At 38.9% G+C, this 27,038-nt stretch overlaps 1 protein-coding gene across 7 annotated transcripts in view; it reads left to right on the top strand.

Annotated features, from left to right (window-relative positions):
* Positions 1–27,038, top strand: part of UNC5D (unc-5 netrin receptor D) — a 573,216-nt gene that overhangs the window by 343,531 nt on the left and 202,647 nt on the right. For all 7 annotated transcript variants that reach the window (XM_050801680.1, XM_050801685.1, XM_050801686.1 and 4 more), the window contains exon 3: positions 1,039–1,182. In XM_050801680.1, the coding sequence (XP_050657637.1) occupies positions 1,039–1,182 (144 nt within the window). The remainder of the gene's footprint in view (positions 1–1,038; positions 1,183–27,038) is intronic.

Genomic DNA, 27,038 nt, shown 5'->3' with positions numbered 1-27,038 from the left:
AAAAAAAACCATTAAAAGGTTATGGTCTTATAGCTGCATCTCAGTTCACTGCTGTGCCCTTAGCCACTCTTTCTATAAAAACCCCTCTTTCTTCACCACCTCATACCATTGCTATGGGGACCTCCCTGGGTTCTCTTCTCAGGGCTTTAAGACTAACTTGGTTTATGTGTACTGCTATGATATATCAATTAAAAAATACAGAGAGGCAAAAAATATTTTAAGTGAGGGATATCCCAGTTACTCTGATCTGATCATTACATATTGTGTGCATGTATCAAAATATCATTGTGTACATGTATCAAAATATCACGTGGCTGGGCAAAGTGGCCCACACCTCTAATCCCAGCATTTGGGGAGGCCAAGATGGGAGGATTACTTGAGGCCAGAAATTTGAGACCAGCCTGGTCAACATAGTGAGACCCCCATTGCCAAAAAAAAAAAAAAAAAATTTCAACTTGTCTCCTCTTTGTGCTCATTCCTTCTTTCGGTCCCATTGGCTTCGTTGTCCTGAGCCTTTGATGCCGATGCCTTGGTCCTGCCTCAGATTTTCAGCCTGGTCACCCCATCTGCAAATGTTCACTGACTCCTCTTTCTTCTAAGCCAGACTGTTACAATGACCCAACCCAGCTGCCACACCCAGAGATAGGGGCGCTTAGAACAACTTGGAACTGTGTCCCTGACATTGGTTTGTGGAGGCCTCTTTGGCTTGTAGAATCCCAGCAATTAACATTGTGTAAAATCTATGAGGAATGTAGTAGCAAAGAAAGACAAACAGCGCTAAATCAAGGTACTGTGAGAACTATTCTATTTCATGGGAGCCACAGTTGGTTGATGATACTTTACATGTGTGCTTTCCAACCTAATCAGCTCTGGAAATTTAATTAGCAGTAATATATTACTCTCAAAGTAATTAGAAACCTTGTCTTGATTAAAAACAGGATTGTTTAATTAAAAAGAAAAGGTTTGGCTAACCTTTACTTTCTGTTTGAGAAATGCAACGGCCTCAGCTGATTTGTCTCTTATCTCTCCCACGATCAGGCTTGAAGGTCCGCGAAGTGTTCATCAACGTTACCAGGCAACAGGTGGAGGACTTCCACGGGCCCGAGGACTATTGGTGCCAGTGTGTGGCGTGGAGCCACCTGGGTACCTCTAAGAGCAGGAAGGCCTCTGTGCGCATAGCCTGTAAGTACATTGTGGGTGACCTTGTCTTGTAGGACCACAAATGAGAGTTAAGTAGAGCTGAAGAGAGGCTTTACAGATGTCAGATGCTTCTACAGAATGTCAATGAGAGGACTTAAATTTACTCTTCTAAAATGGTGTTTTAAAATGGTTGATAATTTCCAACCAGCTGTGGCACAGTGGCTCATGCCTGTAATCCCAGCACTTTGGGAGGCCAAGGTGGGAGGATCACTTGAGATCAGGAGTTCGAGACGAGCCTGGACAACATGGCAAAACCCCGTCTCTACTAATAATACAAAATTAGCCAGGCGTGGTGGTGGTGTGCATCTGTCATCCCAGCTACTTGAGAGGCTGAGGCAGGAGAATCGCTTGAACCCAGGAGGTGGAGGTTGCAGGGAACTGAGATCGTGCCACTATACTCCCACCTGGGTGACAGAATGAGAGAGACTGTATCTCAAAAAAATAAATAAATAAGTTTGATAATTTCCTTCAGAGTACATTCAGCAAATCAGTTTGGCTAAGAGAGTCTGCCTAGATGGTCAGAGTGCAGGTGGCTCAACAATGCCAGGGAAAACCTGTTCCTGAGAGAATGAAATTCACCCAAATGGATTCTACTGTTCACCATCAATGACAAAGTTCAAGGGACACTTATGGGAAAAGTTGAGCAATGACTGTTTACTTTCCAGCAAATCTGCAAAAATACTACATTAAAGATATTATGGCATTTTTATAGTCTACTGTTCAATCTCTTCTCTCTGAATCTTAAAACACAGAAATGGGTTTTAAAACTGCATTAGTTTGACCCAAGTAGGACTAAAAAAAAAAAAAAAACACACACACTTGGAAAAAAGTATGAAAGAAAGAAAATTGCTTTTCAGAAGAGACCAAGATTTCTTTATCATATTTCAGCATTAGTGTTTTTATAATTTTTAAAAAGTTTCATAAATACACAAACTTTTTTTCTCCTCCTTGAAAATATCCTCAACCCTCCCCACTTACATTATTCCACCTCTATGGATCCCCATAAAACCTCCTTTGTGTGCCTGGGACTGCAAAATCACCTCCAGAAAGAAATTGGGAGATGGGGGAAGAGATGGTTATTGCTGTTTTATTCAAATACCACCTTTTAAGAGCGTCATGAAGAATACAGGGCGAGAAAGATTTACTTGAGGACTCAAGTAATTTTTCATAGCAGATGTTGATGGTTTAGGGATTAAGAATAGGAGTGAAGTGCTATTTGCAGAGACATTTATGTTTCCTGGGAAATGAAATCTTCCTCTTAAAATACGCCTGTCACCTTCATTCTGACGATTTGGGGGGGCCCTCTCCTGGGTGTTGCCTGAGTTCTGATAGGCCAGGGAGAAGAGGTCACCTCATAAGTCAGGCTCTTGATGTGAGAGCCATGGGAAATATTTTCCTATAGTTATTTAGTTAATTAATTTTAGCCAACAATTATTTTATGACTTTAAAGTAGCAGGCCAGCTGAGAGAGGGAATATGTTTGCATTTAATCTCCTTTTAACAAGTTCATGTCTATGCTCCCAGCGTGGTGTCAGTCAGACCTGCCAGGGCATCTGACTTGAGTCAAGATAAAATAGGTAATTTCGAGGCTCTATCTGCAAAACAGCAGAGGGGATTTCAACATACGTCCCCTCAATTGTTTTCTGCTCGCCCTCACTTTTTCCTTTCCTGTTCTTTACTTCTCTGAGGCCCACATGACCTATACTCTGAACTACTGTAAATAGCATCTCCCTGATCTCTGCACACGCCCGTCCTCCCCATCTCCATCCTTCTTGCTCACTTAATTCTTCATTACCAGTGGCCCGCTAGAAACTTCCAGGGGTTTTGTCCAGGGAAAAACCTTGTTTTTGCTTTCAAAATGTTGCAAAGAATGGCTCAAATACACGTTTGTTAGTTTCCCGTTGCCATTCGTGGTGTACAGTATTCTCTGTCCTTCTAAACACTTTGCTCTTCTGCATGTCACCCTCACATGTTTGACGTGTGCCTTCGCTCCTGCAGTTTCTACTTTCATACATGCGTCACATGGGGAGGAACCCAGACTCCAGAGTCCTGTTGGTTTCCAACTTCTGTTCCACTACTTAGTTTAGTGATGGTAGGAAAATTATTTCATTTATGTGTCTTAATGTTTTCATTGATAAAAGGGTGCCTAGTTCATAGAATTATTTTGATAGCTAGAGGTAAACTGTATCTAAAACTGTGCCTGGCACATGTGAGCATTTATCAATCATCAGCTATTATTTTATGATATATTTGATTCTCCACTACCATCTCTCACTTGCAGGTGTATTAATCCTGACTGAAACAAATCAAATTAAAATTTTAGTAACCTAGTAATTTTTCTATAGATTATGGATATGTGGATTCTATAAAAATTTATTCTGGGTCAGTCCTACGTCCCCAACTCTCTCAGGCATGAGAGAATAAACAATGGTAAAAATAGAAAACACTTAGGCTGGGTGCGGTGGCTCACGCCTGTAATCCAAGCACTTTGGGATGCTGAGGTGGGCGGATCACCTGAGGTTGGGAGTTCAAGATCAGCCTGACCAACATGGAGAAACCCCATCTCTACTTAAAAAAAAAAAAAAAATTAATTAAAAATTTAAAAATACAAATAAAAAAATTAGCCGGATATGGTGGCATATGCCTGTAATCCCAGCTACTTGGGAGGCTGAGGTAGGAGAATCACTTGAACCCAGGAGGCAGAGGTTGCAGTGAGCTGGGATCACGCCATTGCAGTCCAGCCTGGGCAACAAGAGCAAAATTCCATCTCAAAAAAAAAAAAAAAAAATATATATATATATATATATATAGAGAGAGAGAGAGAGAGAGAGATGGCATTTGCTATGTTGCCCAGGTTGCTTGAATTCCTGGCCTCAAGCAGTTTTTTCTCCGCAGCCTCCCAAAGTACTAGGATTACAGGCATGAACCACTGAGCCTAGCCCCAGAAAACACTTTTCTATCACTTCCCACCTTTTTAGAATCATAAAATATTTTTGTGGTAATAAGCTCTCAAGTTGAATAAAAATATGTCTGAATATTATTGAAGCCTATATTATCCAATGTACTTAATATAATCTCTAATATTTGCAACACATATTTAGTTTCTTATGTAGCAAGTGAGAGGCTTTTTAATTTATTTAAAATTATTTATGCAAGTCAAGACATGATTTGTCATTAAATATTGCATTTGACTTGGGGACCAGTGTACATTAAAATGTAAATTGAAATTTAACTAGTGTAATGGCATCAAAAGTCAGGGGGGTGGGGGAATTGCCTTTAGGACCTTGCTTAGAATTCTTTTGATTTGCTTGCAGGGAAAAGAAAAAATGCACTTTAGAAAAAAATGTCTTTCATGTTATATGGGGATGAGAGAGATTTCTGGCTGCTATTTGTAAGCACTTTCCTGCAAGTGACACACTGTGCGTGAGGATAGTCTTTATTCCCAATAAATGAAAAGCTAAATTGGATATAATTCACTATGTTTCTTCTTTTTAAGATTGGTTTTTGAAGTACTAGAGACATCTTAATGTGCTAAATGAGGATTTGATAGATGAATGTAGCTTGTGAATCTGATGACAATCATCTTGAGGGGGCTTTGCAAAATTAGTATCATTTTAATATTGTTCATTAAATTGTTCGAGTTCACCATCAGAGCTCCTTATGTTTCCTGCATTTAACCAATTATCCAGCAAGAATTACCAATTTTAAAACTGCCATGGGCTGGATGCAGTGGCTCACGCCTATAATCCCAACACTTTGAGAGGCCGAGGCCGGTGGATTGCTTGAGTCTAGGAGTTCGAGACCAGCCTGGCCAACATGTTGAAACCCCGTCTTTACAAAAAAATTACAAAAATTAGGCAGGCACAGTGGCATGTGCCTGTGGTCCCAGCTACTTGGGAGGCTGAGGTGGGAGGATTGTTTGAGCCTGGGAGGTGGAGGTTGTAGTGAGCTGAGTTCGTGCCACTGCACTCTAGCCTGAGTGAGACTCTGTCTTAAAAAAAAAAAAAAAAAAAAAAAAAAAAAAAAAAAAAAAAAAAAAAAAAAAAAAACCAAACACACACACACCAAGCAAAAAACTGTGAAAAACTGCGTGGGCTAAACCTCTATGGTATCTGGGACAGTTCCCCTGAGGGATCCATTGACCCATAGGGTCTTGACATGATCACCTTAGCTATTGTTTACAAAAACACCAGGAAGCTCATTGGAATTATACCACTTAGAGATCATTTGATTTTAAAGGGAAATAATATAAAGAAAACATAATTTAAATAATGCATATATTCACTGAAGTGGATTTCCATGGGATATTAAGTTAAATATACAGAGTCCTAGCTTTCACCCCAGGCTTTCAGGTTGAGAATGGAGAAAGGACCTAGAAAGGTGTGTTTGTATCAAGTTGTATCCAAGTGATTCTATGATCACCTTTGAGATGTCTTGCCCAGAAGCAGTGTTTCTCAAACCTTAATATGCATGCAAATCAACTACGATCCTATTAAAATGCTGGTGATTCGGTTAAAATGATTCAGTATGGCTGGTATGAGGCCTGCAATTTTATATTTCTAATGAACTCCCTGGATATGTACGGATGCTGCCAGTGGGTCTGTGGACCATAGTTTTAGTAACAAGACCCTAGAATATGTTTCTGAAGCACTATTTGGAGAGTGTTGATTTAACCATTCCCCCAAATTCCTCATTTAACAGCTGGGAAAGTGATGTTTCAAAAGGCAAAAGGTTAGGTGAGCTGGATATGTTGGTGTATCCCTGTAGTCATGGCTACTCAGGAGGCTGAGGCAGGAGGATCCGTTGAGCCCAGGAGCTTGGGGCTGTTACGTGCTATGATCACACCTGTGAATAGCCCCTGCCCTCCAGCCTGGGGCACACAGCAAGAACCTATCTCTTAGGAAAGAAAAAGAAAAGAAAAAAAGTTAGATGACCAAAGGTCACCCAGCTGATAGCAAACATGGAACCAGGTCCTAAATCTTTTAAACTCTCACCCTGAGTGCTGTTGGCACTAAGGTATGTTGATCCTTTTCTGTTAAATGGGAGTTTAAAAAACATAATGAAAAAAATTCATGTACATTTGTGTGTTTCCTTGAGGAAAGCTATAATAGCTTTCCTTTCTTACTCTGTTTAAGAGCAAATTGTATTCCTCCTCATGGTCCAGTTGTGTGTGTGTGTGTACACATGCATGCACACACATTTTGTTTAAGGAGCCAAAGTGCCTGTTATCTTAAACTATTGTTTTTTTCCTTAATAATTCCACACTGTGTCAGGAAGATGTTGGCGGCTGTCCAACTGCCTGGGGCTGGAAATTGAGGAGGCCTAGTTTCAAAAGTGATTTGATAAAGGTAAAAATAAATAAATAAAACCAACCTACATTTACCCCACAAAATTGGCAGAAGTCTGTCTCTAGGGAATGACTCCCACGGGCCTCCTCTCGTTTGTGTGGTTCAATAGAGCCAGAGATAGACGGGCACGCCATGGCATCTGTTACTTCTGCTGCTGGACGGTTGTCAAAACTAGGAATATTCAATTATTTGTAGTTGTTTATTTCATGTGTGAACATTTGGCTGCCTAGCCCTTTATTTTCTTCCCTGTTTTTCTCCTTCTTCTTCATCTGCTTATAAAATGTTGGACCTGTACCACTAACCCTTGTCCGGGCAAACTTTTCTTAACACCTGGGCCTTTTCTCCCATATGATTGTTGGGATTGAAGAAGAAAGGGAATGTTTGCCTCTTTTAGTCAAGCCTGTTATAGTAAGTTAGCCACTTGAAAGAAAACACAGCAGAAAACCACTATTTTGTTTGTTTGTTTTTTAATGTATAAAATGTGATACATCCTGAATATAATTTAAATATGCTGCTGATTTAAGACACCCCTAAAATATCTATGCAATTGTGCCAAGAAGGAGTAAAGAAATTAAAGAGAATTTCATTCAAAAGCTTTGAAACTCCCATAGTCAAAGCAGTATTATTTTCATTTGCTTTTTGAAGGGTAAGCATTTTTTGAAAATGATGGAACAGAGACATCAAATGAAACCTCAATTATGGATCTTGGCTTCATGGCTGATAAATAATTTTACTTACTAATAACTGTTAATAGCCCTCTGCTACCCACAAATTTAAATATGTAAATAAATACATCTAGGCACATCTTCCTGGTTTACAGATGCAGCCTTCCTGTACATTTCCATTCTTATCTCCAAAGATATCCCTACAAGTGTTCTTTGTCCCCTTGAGTGGCATGACCTAGATGCTTAGAGTCTGGGATGCGGGACTCGCTTTCCCCCTCCTTGACTTGCTTATCTATTTTTTCCTCCTTGGAACATATTCTGTGGCCCATCTCACACTCCTGTCTCTCCCTAAATCCAAGGGCCGTCTTGCATGCTGTTTCCTTCACAAAACCTACTTTAGCAAATCCCCTATCACTTGTTTGATCTCAGCAGCCTCACATACCAAGTAAGTCATTAAAAGGAATGCTCTCTAGCATCCCCAGCTTCAAAATTTCGTAAATTCTAAGGATCTAACTCTGAGTTTTCAAAGCATCTATTTAGTACTTCTACCACACTACTTAAAATACCCCAAATGATAGTTATTTTGAAGGTATTTGTGGATTTATGTCCCTAGTTAGTTTATAAACTGCTTGAGGATTCAACCTGCATTACTCTCTTTTTCTTAACTCCCTAGCCTAGTACACAATCTTACATATTACCTTTGTTTTGTAAATGTATTTGGCTTGAAAAGCAACCCTACCAGTGTAGGATATGGCTCTAGGAAAAGAGGTTTGTTAGCTGTAGGTCATGATTGTACCATGGAGCTAACATGGCATCTGGCTTCTTAGTGAATTCATAGCTTACACTGACAGAGAAGGGTCATCTTTGTCCTTTCTTGTTTGTGCACTCCTAGCAGTACTACAATGAAGCCATTCTAGAATGGGAATGGAAGTTAGGAAGCATAAGATTCACTAACTCTGTGTTGTTCAGTATACAGCTCTGGAAGAGGTCTAAACTGCCAATAATACCTCCACTGCTCCCTTCCTTTCTGTTCAGAATGTGGATATATTCCCATAGCATGGAACATAATATTAAGACCAATGCTCAACACTTGGTATAAATCATACAGAAGCTTGAAACTCTCCTTCCTCTCCCATGGAAAAAAAGTATCCAAAGCCAAGAAACAATATTATTCTACTCTGTGAATGCTCAGTCCTTTTCCTTGGACTGAAATTAATGTATAGGAGTACTATTGCAGGGGATGAAAAAGTTTGGACCTCCAAATAAAGTTGTGCATCTAGCCAAGTAATAGCATCTAGCCAAGTAAAAGGATGTATGTTGAAATACAGCTCCTCTCCTTCAGGTGGATGCAATCACATTCCGGACTATGCATTCACTAGCCAAGATGCCAGTCACTCTAGAATATGATTTCATCCACCTGAAGGAAAGGAGGCTAGTTTTTCCGGGCACATAGGTACTGTTTTCTCACCAGGCCTTGTGCCTATGGGTGTCCAGTTTACACAAAGTTACCACATAGACTTTTTGCAGCAGTACCATGTACGTGATTTACAGGACCCAGTGCAAAATGAAAATATGGAGCCCTTTGTTCAAACGTTATTAAGAGTTTTGAGCAATCAACAGCAAGAGCATTAAATCAAGCGTGGAACTCTGTGCAACTGCATGGGTCACACACCCATGAAGTTGGCTCTGAGTGACAGTAATGGCGATGGTTCAAGAAATCATTTCAAATATGCAGTCGTTACATAAAAAGCAAATAATTGGCCTAGAAAAGGTAGGTATGAATTCAAAGCGTCTGATGTAGAATTGGGACAGGATTATTCTGTTTGATCGAATGCCAGAGGCAGCATCACATGAGCTGAGTTTTAAGGTCACACATTTGGGGTTGAGCTAACAACTAGAAATGCCCATTGATGAGACAGTCTTCCTATGGCCACAGCTCCCTATAACCTGTACATTGACAGGCAAGGAATACATATCTAACAGCGATACTGGGGAAGGAATCCTGCATTCAATAAGTAGGTGATGTATGAACTAACAGAGTTTTATTGTTTGTTTGTTTGTTTTTTTGGAGACAGAGTCTTACTCTGTCGCATAGGCTGGAGTGCAGTTGTGCAATCTCAGCTCACTACATGCTCCACCTCCCAGGTTCATGCCGTTCTCTTGCCTCAGCCACCTGAGTAGCTGGGACCACAGGTGCCCACCACCACGTCCGGCTAATTTTTTTATATTTTTAGTAGAGACAGTGTATCACTGTGTTAGCCAGGATGGTCTCGATCTCCTGACCTCCTGATCCGCCCTCCTCAGCCTCCCAAAGTGCTGGGATTACAGGCGTGAGCCACCGCACCTGGTGACTAACAGAGTTTTAAAACGTTTAACGTAATTTCAGACTTTCAGAAAAGTTACAATATATACAAAGAATTCCCTTAAGCCCTTCACTGAGAATTTTCAAACATTAACATTTTACTACATTAGTGTGATCTCTTTCTGTGTTTATTATCTATATGTTTGTTTATATAGAGAAAATTAAATTTTTTTCAGAACTGTTTTAGATTAAGGTGCAGATAGGATACCCCTTGTTCGTAAATGCTTCATGGTGTATGTTTTAAAATCAAGGACATTTTCTGACATAACTAATATCATTATCAATAATTTGACAAAATACTATTATCTATTCTAGGGGGCTTATCGTAGTTTATCAGTTGTGCAATAATGTCCTTTAATAACAAATTCCTAGATCATGTGTTACATTCAGTTGTGAAGTCAGTTTAGCATTCTTTAATCCGGATGGGTCCCCGGTCTTCCTTTGTCTTTGATGATGTTGAGTTTTTGGAGAGTGAAAGTTCATTGTTCTATTTACTGCCCCTCAATTTGAATATGGGAAAAGGAAACAGCACCCCTGAAGGGGCTCCCCCTTGCCAAATCTGGGACAACTTGAGCATCAAAATAAATGATAGCAAAGATTGTAGCTCATGAAATAAGAATCTGTGGATCTATACTGATATTTTAAAAGATGAATGAATGAATGAATGAACATATAAGTAAATGGTGCAAGGGAGAGCTCTTTCTTATTGTAAAGACATCTGTAAAATATGAATTGATGCGCACAAGCATCAGTGTGGAGGCTAAAACTAATGGGTGAAAGTTTCAGGAAAACTGGATATTTATATAATCTGGATGTATCACTTCACAAGATACTTATTAATTATAAAGGGTCAACTAGATAATAGCATTGCAAAGGAAAATCCTGTAATACACCACTTTGATCAAATAATCAATGTTAACATCACCAAAAATGGGTCAAATCAACAGTATGTGTCTCCTGATGTGATACGCCCAGGAGACTATATCACTTCAATGATATCCTTAGAAAAATGTGACCTGGCGCAGTAGCTCATGCCTGTAATCCTAGCACTTTGGGAGGCTGAGGTGGATGGATCACTTGAGGTCAGGAGTTGGAGACCAGCCTGGCCAACATGGCGAAACCCCATCTCTACTAAACATACAAAAATTAGCCAGGTGTGGTGGTACCTTCCTGTAATCCCAGCTACTTGGGAGGCTGAGGCAGGAGAATCGCTTGAACCCGGGAGGTTCAGGTTGCGGTGAGCAGAAATTGTGCCATTGCACTCCAGCCTGCAGCACAAGAGTGAAACTCTGTCCCAAAAAAAAAAAACAAAAACAACAAAACAAAAAAAAACGAAAAGAAAAAAGAAAAAATGTCTAATCTGTGTTTAACCAGAGGAAGGTATTACACAAACCTGTGTTGAGGAACTTTTAAAGTAATAGTTCATTTAACTGTGTTTCTCAAAATGCTGTCTACATATGGAATACTGCTTGGTGTTCCAGGAATATAAGAAGCCACCAGATAGACATGGCATATCTTTCTGAAGCATGAATTATATTCCCCTTTAGATCTGTGAAAACAGAACATGGATACAGTATGGAGTGAAATGCAAAAACTTGCATGAATTTTGAAGATTTAATTTGAAACTTCAAAGTTACTTTGTGCCTGCCACATCTTTTTAGGTTCCATCCGTAGATGGCATGGGGTTAATCAATTTTCTCCTTTTTTAGTAGAAGCATTTTAATAGGCAGTGTGAGCAACACTGAACTGTAAGAGACTCTGGTTCTAGGAACAGAGAATGACTTGTGTGTAATTAATATAAGCTGTGCTACTTTTGCTTAATTAACACATGCACAGTGAAGAGCACCAAGACGGGAACCATGAAGGCAGAAGCGTATTCCACATCTTACTGTGGATGGTGAAAAAGACAATTTCCCCAAATAGTATTCCTTCATGCTATTTATTGCCAACCATTATTTTACCAAGAAGAATTTGCAGAAATATAGCTACCACCTTTGAAGGAAATCGCAACTTAATTCAGTCTGCCATTCTGATGGTGAAATTCACCATAAAATTTCCTGGAAGATGGCCATTTCCATAAAAACCTCAGTAAAAGTTTATCAGGGGAGAGGATATAGATTTTATTTCAGTTCAACTCTCATTTTCTCCACTAAAGGAGCCTTCTGACAGATAATACAAAGAGCTGATAAGCAAAACAAACAAAAATCTTACCTTAGTTAATCTTTGGGGATTCTTTGAGCCTAAGAATGTCATCTTAGATTATTTCACATCCTTCCACCAGCTAAGTAAGGATGAGAAGGTGCATTCCAGAAACTTGCCAAGTGGTAAAAGAATACTAACTAAGGTGTAACAGTATCAGGTATCCATGAATAATTATCTAGCATGTTCTAGGCAGCATCATAATTAATAAAATATTGTCCCTTTCTTTGAAGAGTTTATAATCTAATAAGGGAGATACAAACAAGTGTTTTCATGGGACCTGGTTGGTGGTAGGCACAATATATTTTAGGAGCCACCAACAATGACAATTTACTGATCTTTGAGGCCTAAGATACACTTCCTGAGTCAATGTCTGAGCTAAATCCTGAGGAAGAAGGAGGAGTAACAATTTAGAGAGTGTGCATTCCAAGTAAAGGAAAGCGTTTGAGTCCAAGCACAGGATGGAACATCACATGACCTATGTGGGAAAGCAAGCAACACAGTACTTGTAGTGAATGAATCGCAAGATGGCAGAAGATGGGGCTACCAAAGAGAAGTGGACAGGCCAAATTATGGAGTGTGTTCAAATTCTCTGCCAAGTGTTTAGATTTGTCCAGAATGTAGTCTGGAGCCATTGAAATGTCATAGGCAAGGCAGTGATGCAATCATATGTTCCAAACTCTCAACCCTCCCATTCACTGCTGTTAGAGATTTAAGGGGAGCAAGAGTCAAGGCAAGGAAGCTTCGCACCAATCTTTGAGAGTGTTGATGGGGTCTGAACTTCTGCAGGCATAGCATAGGTTGAAGAGGAAGGTAGAAGTGTGAGGATTCAGGAATGAAAAATTGGCTAGAGTTTATGGCTGCTTAGAAGTGGAACTAAGGAGAAGTAAGAGAGGAGTTTGGGGACTCCTCCCAGTTTTGGACTTGCCAGGTTTCTGGCTCAAATGATTCCATTAAGTAAGTTATGAACAGAGTAAAATAAACCAGCTTGAAGAATGAGATACTGATTTTAGTTTTTGATCATGTCATGTGTGATCTACCTGTGGAATAGTCAATGGACTGCTTTCATTATGCTGTTGTATTTATGAGCTGAACCTCAAGGATGTAAGAGCAGAATCAAAAATACAGGATTGAGAGTCACTGGCAAGTAGGTGGTAGTTAGGTGAGTAGAAATCTGTCAGGAAGATAGAAGGAGCAGGCTGTTATGAGAACTAGCTGCATTTTTTTCTGTACTACACAATCTCCACCTTAGTCCTCAGCTCTCAAATTGCTGATGAGGAAAGGAAAAAAAAAAAAAAAAAAAAAAAAAAAAAAAAGCAGAACATGAGTGAAAATCTATAAATGGTCAAGCGGTGAACACAGGAGAAGGATCCCATGAATAGGACTGAGAGAAAAGTAAAAAAAAAAAAAAAAAAAAAAAAAAGGTAGAATAGGCACTAGGAGACCCATGAAGGGAGTAGGGAAAGATTTATGAAGGAAGAAATGGTCAGTGGTGTCAATGTGATCTGCCAATTGGAGTAAGAAGTGAGAAGTTTTGTTACGTTTGATGTGAAGGGCTCCATTGACTTGCACAAAACAACGTAATGAGCCAGGGTGATAAGAGATTAGTGTGGATGTAGGAATCTATAGGAGAGGAGAAGCAGAGATGATGTAGACAACTCCTCCCCAAAATTTGAGTAATGGGGGAACAGCAGGATCTATAGCTAGAGTCAATGATTTGAGGCATAGATGGGAATTTAATATCAGCATGAAGATGAAATGGCTTGTATTTTTAAAAAGTGTACAGAGGGAATAGGAGTTACTGAGTGAGGAAATAGAGGTCAGAAGAGTTTGAGTTCTGGGACCAACTGTCCGGTTTTGTGCACCTTCAGAGTGACTCCTGATACCAGCTACACATGAGAATCACATGGGGAACTTCTAAAAATTAAGACTCCTGGGTCTCACTCAAGACCTTTAGAATCCTCATCTCTGGAAGGAGGGCTTGATTTTACTGTCTTCTAGTTTTCCTTCTTCTCACTGACCACAGTTGAATTTTCTGTCTATATTCCTTCTCTTCCCACCTCTAAGTATTGTAGAATTCTAGATCTCCATCTTGAGGCCTCTTCCCTCCATAATCCAGAGTCTCTCTTTCGGTGGAGTCTTTCACTCCAGGGCTTTGTTCTGATCATGCTCAGCCTTAACACGGCACCTTGTCTCCCAAATTCTTCATCTACTGCCTACCTGACACATTCACTTAGATATCTAGTAGGTGTCTCAAACTGGCTATGTCCCAAAAAGTACTTTTCTGGTTTTCACTCCATCAGTACTGCTGCAGGGTGATGGTGGAGGAAGTGGGGATAGTTAATGGGTACAAAAATGTAGTTAAAGAATGAATAAGATCTAGTATTCGATAGCATAACAAGGTGAACTATGGTGAACATTACTTTATTGTATATTTTTAAATAACTAAAAGAATGGAATTGGAATGTTCTTAACACAAAGAAATAATAAATGCTTGAGGTGATGGGTATCCTAATTAGCTGACGGATTATTACACATTATAAGCATGTATCAAAACATCACATATACTCTATAAACATGTGTACCTCTTATAAACCCATAATAATTAAAAACAAAAACAATTCAAAAACAAAAGAAAAAAATAATTGCTGTAAATTTGTGTTTATTTCCCAGTGTTTTCTGTTTCAGTAAAGGGACCACAGGGGCTCCTGACAAGACCCAGGGATCATCCTGGACTTCTCTTTTTTTCAGTCACATCCTATTCACCAGAAAGTCCAGCCACCTCTGCCTCCAAACTATATACTGAATTTGTCCTCTTCTCTCCACCTATTACAAACATTATTTATCTCCTGTGATAATCTCTTTGCTGCTTCTGCTCTTGCTGCCTTGAAATGCATTCTCCACACAGCAACAAAAATGATTACTCTTGAAGAAAAATGCAAACCAGATCATGCTATTCCCATGGTTGAACAGCATGACTTCCCAAACTTTGAACTTTTGGCCCCATAGGCAGGAACCCCCATGTCTCTCTTCCTTCCCTGACTATACAGTGCTTCCAGTCACCAATCACTGTGGCTGTTGCAGTCATAGTGATTTATTTTCTTTCTCAGATCCCCATGATAGTTCCTATTTCACAGTCGTTGATCATTCACTTTTCCTGGAAAGCATCCTCCTCATGCAGTGGTTGCCTCTTTCTTGTCGGTTCTGCATAGTTTCATCTGCATGCTGCTGGGTCATTTTATTTTTTAAAAAGTACGGATTTGGCTACCCAAAAGGTGAACAACTTTGAGCCAAAGTGATTCCTTAGATCTTCCCGGTTCTGGCAAGATTGGCCTAAAGAAAGCAAAATGCAGCCTTCTTCCTTCCACTCAGTTGTTCTGTGGGGCCATGCTGGCAGAAGGAGGTTCTAGATGTTTGGTGGCATATCCAGTGTTTATAGGCTCATGACACTGGCCATATCTTGTCCCAATTGACCTTCCTGGCCTCCTGGAGATGTGGGATGAGGGAAGAACCAAAAAACTAATAATGTGGTTAAATTGTTTTTTCTTGCTGCTGGGTTGGCTTTTCTTTTTGACTCGCTTCTATCCCTTTGTTTTCCTTTCATCCCTCTCCAGGACTGGTAGTGAATTACAATGAGGTGGTGAGTATTGAAAGCTTAAGGTTATTTTTAGGTCATTTCTTCTTAAACTTGTTGCTAGTTCACATCCCCCTAATTTCCTGTAGAAGACACAAAGGTTGTTGCTAGTTCACATCCCCCTAATTTCCTGTAGAAGACACAAAGGTCACTCAGGGAAGTCAGGAATGATTCTCCACATCCATGTGGTTTTTAAAACTTTGTCCCTTCAACCATGGAGTTCGTTTTGCATTCAAGTGCCCAGCTGGATGCTCAGCTACAGATAAGCTCTATTAATGCTTGTAGGAGATGTAGAAATTAAGCTGTCTCAGAAAAGGGATACTTGATAACAGGATGAACAGCACAGGCTGAGTGCAGTGGCTCATGCCTATGATCTCACCATTTCGGGAGGCTAAGGCAAGAAGATCACTTGAGGTCAGGAGTTGGAGACCAGCCTGGGCAACATAGTGAGACCCCATCTCTACAAAAAAATTTAAAAATTAGCCAGGCTTGATGGCATGTGCCTGTAGTTCTAGCTACTTGGGAGGCCGAGGCAGTAGTGTTGCTTGAGCTCAGGAGTGTTAAGCTGCAGCTAGCTATGATCGCACCACTGCACTCCAACCTGGGTGACAGAGTGAGACCCAGTCTCTAAAATGTGTGTGTGTGTGCATGAGCAGCATAGTCTTTTCATATCCTGCTTGGGAACTGAGCAGCCTAGGTATAGTCAGTGCTTCCAGGCACTGCTCTTTTTGGTTTTGTTTTCCATCAAAAACACTTTGATTTGGTGGCTATTTCTGTACTTACCTAGGACTCAATTTTCTCATTAGCCCAGCAAGTAGAACAACAGTACTCTCAAATGTACAGAAAGTAGAACTTGCAGATATTTGGTCCCTATAGCTTTTGGTGGAACATGATGTAAAGATACAAAATGTGAGTTATCAGAGGATTTTCCCTGCCTTAAAAACAAGGCAGCAGAGAATTTCTATATTTTCAGTTAATGGCTTTTCCTGTTGAAGATTTGTTAATATGTCTTATTTAGGTTAAACTTCAGCTGTCCTTTATGTATTAACACAACCAAATAAATGCAGTCAATATGCAGGAAGTGCCTTCTACGGAACTTGGAGACAAAGCAAACAGCAATCCTTCTTTCTACAGGCATGGTTTCCTTATGTGGGGTTCCTACCCATTACTTTCTTGCCAAGAGAAGTGGTGCTGAGTGGCTTCGTAGGCAGGGGTGATCATTCTGATGCCACATGTGCCCACTGTTGTGTCCTTCAGGCCAAGAATCTACCCCCAGGCAAGAGAGACACATGAATTGACTCAGTATGATAGATTCAACTGAGAAGAATTTAAGTGATTATGGTCTTGTAGATTTTTGCTCTTCTGAGTATAACCTCATCCTGAAAGAGAATCAGCAGTTAGTAGTGACAACTGAAGGTAGAAGGCACAAAAAAAAGAAGCAGGTGGCAGTGGCCCTGAGACATCAGCACCCATGAGTGAATGCAATTGACTGAAAAGTTAAGACTATTAGGGCAATAGCGAGAGGGAATTGGTTAGGAAGGGTAGAAGTGACATGGCCATGTGTGTGCTAAGAGGATCATGAAATAACTCAGAGGAGAGAATTATACTGGGCCTGTCTTTTTTTTTTTTTTTTTTTTTTTTTTTTTTTTTTTTTTTTTTTTTTAGAGACAGAATCTCACTCCATCTTTCAGACTGGAGTGAAGTGTCACGATTATAGCTCACTGTGGCTTCCAACTCCTGCCTCAGCCTCCCAAGTAGCTGGGTCTACGGGCATGCACCACCAAGCCTATTTTTTTGTTGTTTTCCTTTTTTGTTTGTTTTGTTTGTTTGTTGTTTGTTTTTGTTTGTTGGTTTGTTTGTTTTGAGAGACGAGGGTCTCTGTGTTGCCCAAGCTGGTATCAAACTCCTGGCCTGAAGAGATCCTCCCACTTTGGCCTCCCAAAATCTTGGAATTACAGGCAAGAGATACTGCGTGACCGTAACTGGATCTCTTTGTCTCCTCCTTTGGCTATGTTATAGCCTCTTAAAGTCACAGTTGTATTGTGTTTCTTATTCTTCAAGCCTGGTCTGTCTTGGTTTCCAGTCAGTCCTAAACTCATCGTTAAGATTTTTATCTTCTTAATTTTCAATAAATTCTCAATTTCTAGTTGAAATATGAATGCTTTTTATTTTTATAAACAATAGAGGCTGAACATGATAGATCTTATTGTGTTGGGAGTAGCTCAATAGAGAATAGGTTAAATTAGTTCTTAAAGCATTTTGGAAAACTACAACTGTCTGTACTCAGCATATGTCCCTACTGCAAGCACAACTATATCTATTCCCTTGGCAACCCCACTGTTACCTGACAAGCTACACTACTTGTGAACACAGGATAATGATACACAGTGCTAGTTATAAAATGCTTTATTGATAATAGCAATTTACCAGCAGAGGGATTACAGAGCACAAGGGATCTCACAAAGGCCCAAAGTTATTTTATGGTCCTAGAAACAGCCTTGAGGAGCGTCAGCATGACAGGGCCTTTTGCATCAGCCAAACATCCTGCTGTCCCAGTAAGCAGAGTATGCTCAGTGCCTGGCATCAAGAGAAGAGAGTGCATGGAGAGTTGTAGGGTGATTCAATGGCATCCAAATGTGGCCCTTCTTCATTATTGCTGAAAGATTTACTGATCAGGAGTTATGGTTGCAATATTCAGGAATTTCAGGGAGATGTAGTATATTATTGCAACCATAATATGTGTGTGTGTGTGCGCGCATGCGTGTGTGTATATATATTCATTCCAGAAATATGGCAGTAAACAGAACCAATGAAAAGTTTTGTGCTGTGTGCAGATTCCTATGACTAAAATACAATTAAAGAAGAATATTTTAGAATTTATCATTCACTAAACTTTGAAGGATATGATCTTTGTTGCTTCCTTCTTTAATGGACATTGTAGCAGTGAAACTTGGTACAATAAAATGAATATAATATATAATGTTAAGGGGAATATATATATTATATTCGCACATATATATATATATATATATATATATATATATATATATATGTATGTTCCGGATGTATAGGAATCTGCATGTGGTGTTGTCCTTTAATGCCAGTTATCACTCAAGGAAGCACAGCTGAAATAAGAACTGGAAGATCCAACACAAAGACATGAAATGAAAGGAGGGAACAGTCTAATATCAATATGGGTCTGCCGGTCAAGAAATGTGCAGAATCAGTTGGGCATGGTGGCTCACACCTGTAATCCCAGCACTTTGGGAGGCCGAGGCGGGTGGATCATTTGAGGTCAGGAGTTTGAGACCACCCTGGCCAACATGGCAAAACCCCCGTCTCTACTAAAAATACAAAAATTAGCCGGGCATGGTGGCACATGCTTGTAATCCCAGCTACTCCAGAGGCTGAGACAGGACAATCACTTGAACCCGGGAAACAGAGGTTGCAGTGAGCCGATATTGCACCACTGCACTCCAGCCTAGGTGACAAAGCGAGACTCCAAAAAAAAAGGAAAGAAATGTGCATAATCCATAGATCTAAGCAAGGTAGAGGGTTTAAGCCAGGCTTGCGGGAAGAGTGCAGATAACGTGCCAAATACAAAAGAGTATCACAATGAGGAAGAAATTGACCTAACAAAGCCTTTTATGTGCCTTCCCTTGGGAACTGGAGTCAGTACCTAACTTCTTGGGTTATAACAACTCAGGACTGGAGGATTGAGGCAGAACCACATGGAAGCACCAGGCCTTGACTTCTGGCTTGCTGGCATGCATCCGTCCTGCATGTGAACCAGCCTTTTTATTACAATAAATTTTGTATTTGGGTAAGTTACAATTTTCTTTTATGTATGACAAATGGGGTTTGTTGTTCCTTCAGAGAAATATGGGTGGGAAAGATTCAAAACTGATTTGAATACCAGTGTAGTTGAACAACTAATGGGACATCAGACCATCCTCCCAGAATCTTAACAAATGGCTTTGACTATGACTATTAAAAAAAAATGACTATGATTTTTCACTGGCTGATTTAGTTTGAATGAGTAAATTATTTTTATTTCATTGCATTAACTGCCAGAACATTGAATGAGCCGATAACTCCCTGGTGTTGCTGAGCTGCAAAGAACTATTATTTGGAATTGAATTTTTATTGATTTTCTTGTGCTACAATGACTTTTCTAACATAGTAGCATGAAAGGAAAATGAGAAAAAGGCCAAATAGGGCACGGGGTGAGGAAGGGGAGGCTGCTGCTTCCCAAGGCCTAGCCCCAGATGTACTACTTATTGGCAGGTACTGCTGACTCTGGATGATCCTGTTGCTGGTTATATGATTTACAGGTTAGCCAAGTACCTGGCTTCGTCACCTCTCCCTCCTCTTCGCTTCTGCTGTCTGATTCCAGGCATTGTGGGCCTTGTTGGCATTCTGCTGTGGAACTAAACAGGGTGACGGGGTGAAGAGGGAACAGAACTAGACAGAGTGTTGCTCCAAATTGATCTGTGTTGGTGATTGTTCATACCATTCAAACACACACACACACAATGTGTGTGTAAAGATGACACTGAATGAGTGTGTTATTTTAGCATCATTGCAGTGCCTATTGCACATATCTGTTCATGGTTTTGCTTTCCCTAGTCATCTTAACAGCCAGAGACTTCGTTGTATATTAGTTCATAGTCATTCAGATGAGTTGAAGTGGGAAATCATATTTGCTCATTCATTCATTCATTCATTCATTCACTCAACAAATATGTATTAAGTCACTATCTACCAGCTGCGAAAAATATGGCAATAAATAGAACCAATGAAAAGTTTTTGCCCTCATGTGCAGATTCCCATGACTAAAGTAAAATTAGAGAAGGGTATTTCAGAATTTGCAATTCTGAAAAGTTTGAAGGATATGATCTTCCTTGCTTCCTTCTTTGATAGACATCGTAGGAGTGAAACTTGGTACAATAAAATGAAACAAGATGTACTTCTCTCCTGGCTTCTGATACAGTTTGGTCTAGTACAGAGATGCTTGACAACTCATAGAAGAAAGGGATCTTTTTTTGGACGTGATTTTTGGTGGCTATGAAAGTAATCCATATTCATTACAGAAATTTTGGAAAATGCAGAAACAGATAAAGGAGATAATTAATATACCAAATTTCATCCAGTGGAAAACCTTCAAAATGTTTAGTAATTTCTTTTTAAGGTTTTTCCTATAACTACAGTAATATAGATATACTAATCCCATACCAGTTGCTATTTTCAGATGGTAAGGTTTTGTATTTTTAAACCACATTTAAAAATCTATCTTTATGCGTATGTATGCAATTTGGTTCTGTTCCCTTATACAGAACAATGTGACAATGACTGCTTTTCTTCTTCCCATAGACCATGTGCATACGATTATGAGTGAGATCAGAGGGTGGAAATCTATTTATGCTCCACCCTCTCAATATACATGAATAGAAGACAAGTCTAATAAAAGAGTGTCCTCATGTGATATGAAAACTTAGGAAAGAGAGGTAGCTAGGCAAGTATTTTGCAGAGACTTGCAAGAAAAAAGTGAGAGAGCATATGTATATATGTTTAAAAGGAAAGGGATATGGTGGTTACGCTTTAAGCCAGTACAAGTTGGACTGAGACTATAAATGGCGTCTGGTGTGTGTTTTTAGGCCTGTGAGATTCTCTGCCTCAGTTTAGATATAACTCTCCGAGAAACTTTTCTGCAATCACTAGATTTAGGTGGGCCCCACTGTGCTACATTTACAGGGTACTTCCCACTTCTCCGTCTCATCACTCAGACGTATACCTCTTAATTGCTTGTTTAATAGCTAGTCACCGTGCTAGAGCATATGCTCTGGGAAGGCCAAGGCAGTCTGGCATGTTCAGTCAGGTATCCCACTGCCCGGCACAGTGTCCAGCCCACAGTCAACAGTGGGAGTGAGTGGAGAAGGCTATTGCACTTCTACACAACACCTGAAGGCAAATTAAGAAGGATTACCTACAAGCTAGGTGCAGTGGCTCACGACTGTAATCCCAGCACTTTGGGAGGCCGAGGCAGGTGGCTCACATGAGGTCAGGAGTTCAAGACCAGCATGGCCAACAAGGCAAAACCCCATCTCTACTAAAAATACAAAAAATTTATCCGGATGTGGTGACACACGCCTGTAATCCCAGCTACTCAGGAGGTTGAGGCAGGGGAATCGCTTGAATCTGGGAGGCAGAGGTTGTAGTGAGCTGAGATTGTGCCGTTGCACTCCAGTCTAGGCAACAAGAGTGAGACTCTGTCTCAAAAAAAAAAAAAAAAAAAAGAAGGATTAACCAACAAAACAGGTGTTTAATGCAGGTATACTTACTTTTATTTGGAAGTAGATGTATTTAATAATAATACAGTTACTACATTTGGGAGAGAATGATTTTTATTACAAACATGCATATGATAGAGATCATGTACTCCATTCTATTTTATTTAGCATTTAATCTGAATATTTACCTATAATCTTAAATATTTTGAGCTTATGATTTTTAATGGTTGCATAATGTTCCATTGTATGAATGCACCAAAAAATTAACCAACCCTATATTATTATTTAGGTTATTAGCAAGTGTTCATTATAAATAATTATTTGAGCAATACCACTATGCATCCATTTTTCTGTGGAGCTCTCTAGTCATTTTTTAGTAAACTTTAGAAGTGGAATTATTGAATCATATGAGCGAATTCTTTTTAATAACAACTGTATTGAGTTATAATCCACATACCATGCAATTTACCTATTTAAAGTGTACAATTCTGTAGTTTTTAGTATACTCATACAGTTGTGTAACCATCACCAGGGTCAATTATAGAGTATTTCCATCACACCGTAAAAACCCACCAAAACTATTTCTCTTTGCTGTCTTTTCCCGTACTCCTTGCTCAACTCCAGCACTAGTTAACCACTCATCTATTTTTTACCTCTATGGATTTACCTCTTTTGTGTGTTTCACATAAATGAATCATACACTATATGGCCTTTTGTGAATGGCTTCTTTCTTTCACCTAGCATAGCATTTTTAAGATTCATCCATGTTGTAACATGCATCAATACTTCTTTCCTTTTTATTGATAGAAAGAATGCCATACTGTTCATATAGGAACTTTTGAAGTAACTTTGGCACACATTACAACTCATTCTTCATGTATGCCCATTTTCACTAGTAGCAATGTTTAATATTACTATTTCTTATATGCTCGCTAACCTTGGGCATTATTCCTTACGCAAAACTGAGCCTCTTGGGAGAGGAAGTGGAGATATAGTGATGGTTTCAAAATTGACATTTCTTTAATAATTAGTGATTTGGTCTTGTTAGATATTTTTGTTAGCCACTTGTATCTCTTCTTGTGTAAATTTTGTTTCATCTCACTTTGCCATTTTATTTGAGGGTATTGTTTTTATTTTGTTTCATAAGAGCTCTTATATGTTAAGGTTGTTAACCTTCTGCCCTTGATGTTGCTTATAATGTTTTAGATTTAAAAATTTTTCAATGTTGGCAAAACACTCTCTACCAATCAATCCCTTAAGGGGTCTTTAATTTCAAGTCTGGAAAAGCCTTCCTCTTCCTAAGATCCAAGGAATATTTTATTTTATTACTGCTATAGTTTCCTGTAAAAATATTTCTTACTAATATGGGTTTTATTTTGGTATTAAAAGACATCAATCTAATTTTATTTTTTTCTCCAAAAAGGCAATTAGTCATCTTAATACCTTTGCCCAATTAATTTATGTATCACTATTATCATATACTCTATTATTCTTTTTATTTGAGTGTCTCTGAAAAATTCTCTGGTTTATAGTTAATTTGTCTGATTTATGACAAAGCTACCCCATTTTAATCATCAAGGCTTTAAAATAGGATCCAGTAACATACATGACCTCTATGAAGCAACCAGTGCTCTTAAATGGACTTTACATATATTAGCATTTAGTCTTAACAAAATGTATGTGAATTATTATCCTCATATCACCAATGAGGAAGCTGAGGCAGAGAGATTGAGGACTTAGTCAAGGTGCGAGTAAGCGGTGGTCCCAAAATTCAAACAAAAAAACAGGCTCCAGCCCCCACCTTCCTCACCAGTGACCACTCCTGCCTGGTGGGGTCCTGAGATCTATGATCCAGCAGTTTTAAGTTCATACCATTAGTTATGCATATTTATGATACATTATGCATCTTTCTTCCCTGATCCTTGGATATTTATGTGAATATTTTTAGTTATATTATAAAAAGCATTTAGGTTTAAAACTTTTAAGTGTTTTTATTGCCTATTGCCAAGTTTTTAAAAACCATAACTTCTAAATACTGAAATTATTGCATTGAGTTGTTTTTCATTGGTTAGTTTATTTTACAAGGTAATGTTTTCAGGAATAGTATGTGGCTGCTTACAATCTCATGGTCTTATGTCTGACACTACATTGTTGTTAGGTTACTCATGAATACTAACTTGTTTGCAAATAACAAATTAGCACCAATGCTTTTTCCAAAAAAAAAAAGCAAAAATAAAGAATTTGATTAAGTATACTCTGATACACAAACTATATAGGAAATAAATTCCATATTCTTGTTCCATTATTCTTTTTGCTTGTTTTCTGCAAAAATACTTGTAAATTAATTTTTGCATTTTATTAATTTTGTTAAAATTAACAGTTTCAACTAAGATCTATCTAGGGTTGTTTATTTTTAAAGCTAGTTTGCCTCATATCCAATGAGCCATTTTGCAAACTCAAGTCCCTTTTTAGCTTAGAGAACTATTATTATTATTATTATTAAATTGATTTTTGTTTCTTTTTTTTTTCAGCTTGTTGTGTCCTTTTGAAATTCCTGTTATATGTAATGTTGTATTCCTCTTTCTCCACTTTGTCATTCATTTCATCCTTCTTCTGACAATCTCATTGTCACTTTATCACTTTCCCCTTACCTCATTTACTCACCAGGTATTTATTAAGAACCTGCCCTGTGTCAGATATTACAATAGGTACTGGTGATAGAGGAGTGAAAGTCTAGGACTTAGAGCCTGCTTTCATAGTACCAATGATGGAGCAAGGAAAACAGATGTAGAACAAGTCACCAAAAGCACCCTACTAGAGGACATTCCTTCCACTGTTACCAACACAGCAGTCTTACATGTCTATACCAACTGGTCTATCTATAAATTGAGCAGAAGGATATGGAGCTCCTTTGCCAAGCTCAGGCTCCCTGTAATGTTCCTGCAGTTTCCCCTTTGCTTACTTAGTTCTTCAATTTCATTATATTAATATTTTCTGTTAAACCAGCTGGTATACTTGCTGTTTTTCTGATGCATCCTGACTGATACTGCCTGTCTTCTGGTTCAGTTTTCTACAATATTCAATATGCTATTTACTGTCTCCATATTTATTTATATATTTCTAAATCAGCAGTTATGTTTTTTTCTTTTTTCATAGTGGCAGTTTCTTGATCTCAGATGTTATCCTATTTATAACTCTCTACTCTAGATTCTCAGTTGCTGTTTCCTTTTGACTTTAAAGAACTAAAATTAGAAATTATCTAAAAATATGCCTCTTGCTTCATGTCTTTTTAGAGGAAGAAATCTATTTTCGGTTCTATGGTTTGTTTCCTTATCTTGTAGTATAGTTCTTGTTATATGGCTAAGGATGTTTTCCCTACTATTAGAAATTGGATCGGTTCCTGTCTGTTTCTTTCAAGCCTTGGAGCTCATATAGGCGATTAAAGTGTTCAGATTGCCTATTCAGAAACACATTAGACTGGGTTCCCTGTGGTGAGAATCACAGCTATACCTCTGTGTCTAAGGAGTTTATTTCCATCATGTCTACTATATTTAGCAGCTGACTGGAATATGTTGGTAAGTTTACCCTCCTTAGGATTCAAAAGTTTGCCCTCCTTAGTAGTCAGTGTCCTGGCACCAGTATCAGAGTATCAGATACAAGCCAGAACTAGGACTCCGTGATACTTGTGTTTCTCACTTGGTGTAATGATGTCTGATCATTACAGCTCCCTAACAGGTTGACAGCCTGTTACCACTGTGGGATCCAGATATATATAGTGCCCTAGTTTTTCCCTGACCCCCAGTCATTGCCTTTAATCTTCGTTCTTTTTATGTACACCTTTGGGAGGGAAATATGCATCTTGCTAGGACTCTTCCAGTCATTTCAAATGTCATTTGGAAAGAGCAGCAGGTTGGATTGACCTTTTCTTCTACCTAATCTTGCCTATGTGAGATCTATTAGAAGTTCCTCGAAGTTTCTAGTAATACCCTTTCCTAGGTCCCACTGTCAATGCAGTTTACACACATACGTACATACATATACACACACATATAAATATGTAAATTATATAAACGTGTATAAATATGTATGTATGTATTTACTTACCTATTTTACTGAGAGGCTGGAATAGGGAGAAAAAAATGACATTTCTCCAGTTGTTATTTCACCTGATAATGTAGTTAATGTAGTAGTGTGTAGATAGCCATAAACTAAGTATTTTTTACCTTTTCTATTTCTGTTGATCAAAGAAAGGACACAAAAGTAGAATGTAAATAGAAATTTGCACTATTGGTTTTCTATACTTTATCTGGCTGAAAACAGATTAATTGGTGGTGTCAAAATTGGGATGATTATTTAGCAGCACTGAGCAAAGCTTCCTTTAGAAAACAAAGCAATGAAGGAAAAGGAAAATTTAAAAAAAAAAAAAAACAAACAAAAAAAACCATAGCAAACAAACCAAACAAAAGCCAGACACAGTGGCTCATGCCTGTAATCCAAGCACTTTGGGAGGGAGGTCAAGGTTGGAGGTTCACTTGAGCCCAGGCATTGGAGACCAGACTGGGCAACAGAGCAAGAAGTGACACTCTGCCCATTTCTACAGAAAATGTTTTAAAATGTAGCCCTGTGTGATGTCACACACCTGTAGCCCTAGCTACTTGGGAAGCTGAGGTGGGAGAATAGCTTGAGCCTGAGAGTGTTGAGGTTTCAGTGAGCCATGTTTACACCATTGCAGTCCAGCCTGGGCAATGGAACGAGACCTTATCTCCAAAACAAAACAAAAACAGCTCCTTCATCAGCAAACTGACATCTCATATGTTAAATTCACTCTCGCTCTATGATAGACTAATTTTGATATAGTTCTGATAAATAACCAATTCATATGGAGGAGGGATTTTTGACCCAAAGATCCCTTGTGAGACAGCAGAGGAGAATTGTGTGGGAAACGTGAGATTTTTCATTCTGGGTTTATTCACAGTACCTTCACAGTTTTCTTGTCAGATATGTGACCTTCATCATACTTGGAGTCAGAAGTCCTGAATCAAACGGGCTGTGGCAATTTACGGTTACCGGATAGAGGGAAGCTGGCTTTAAAACTCAGGGGACAGCAGAGAAATGAGAGAATGGATCTTGTCACCCACCTGCAGTTCGAGTTGTTTTAAGATCTTTTGCCTTATATATACTCATGAAGACCTCCGAATATGTAGCACTGCTACTAACAAAAGACATTGGTTGCCTCTGGGAGGGAAAGCATTAAGAGTAAAATTCAGAGGAAAGTGAATACATGGCTTGCTGTGCTTGTTATTCATTGAGTGTTTTTGACTTGCTAAAAGCAAGTTTAATG

The sequence above is a fragment of the Macaca thibetana genome, chromosome 8, assembly GCF_024542745.1.
Source record: "Macaca thibetana thibetana isolate TM-01 chromosome 8, ASM2454274v1, whole genome shotgun sequence".
Taxonomy (NCBI): Eukaryota; Metazoa; Chordata; class Mammalia; order Primates; family Cercopithecidae; genus Macaca; species Macaca thibetana.
The sequence above is the reverse complement of the archived record's forward strand: the minus strand, read 5'-3'. Positions and strand labels throughout refer to the sequence as shown.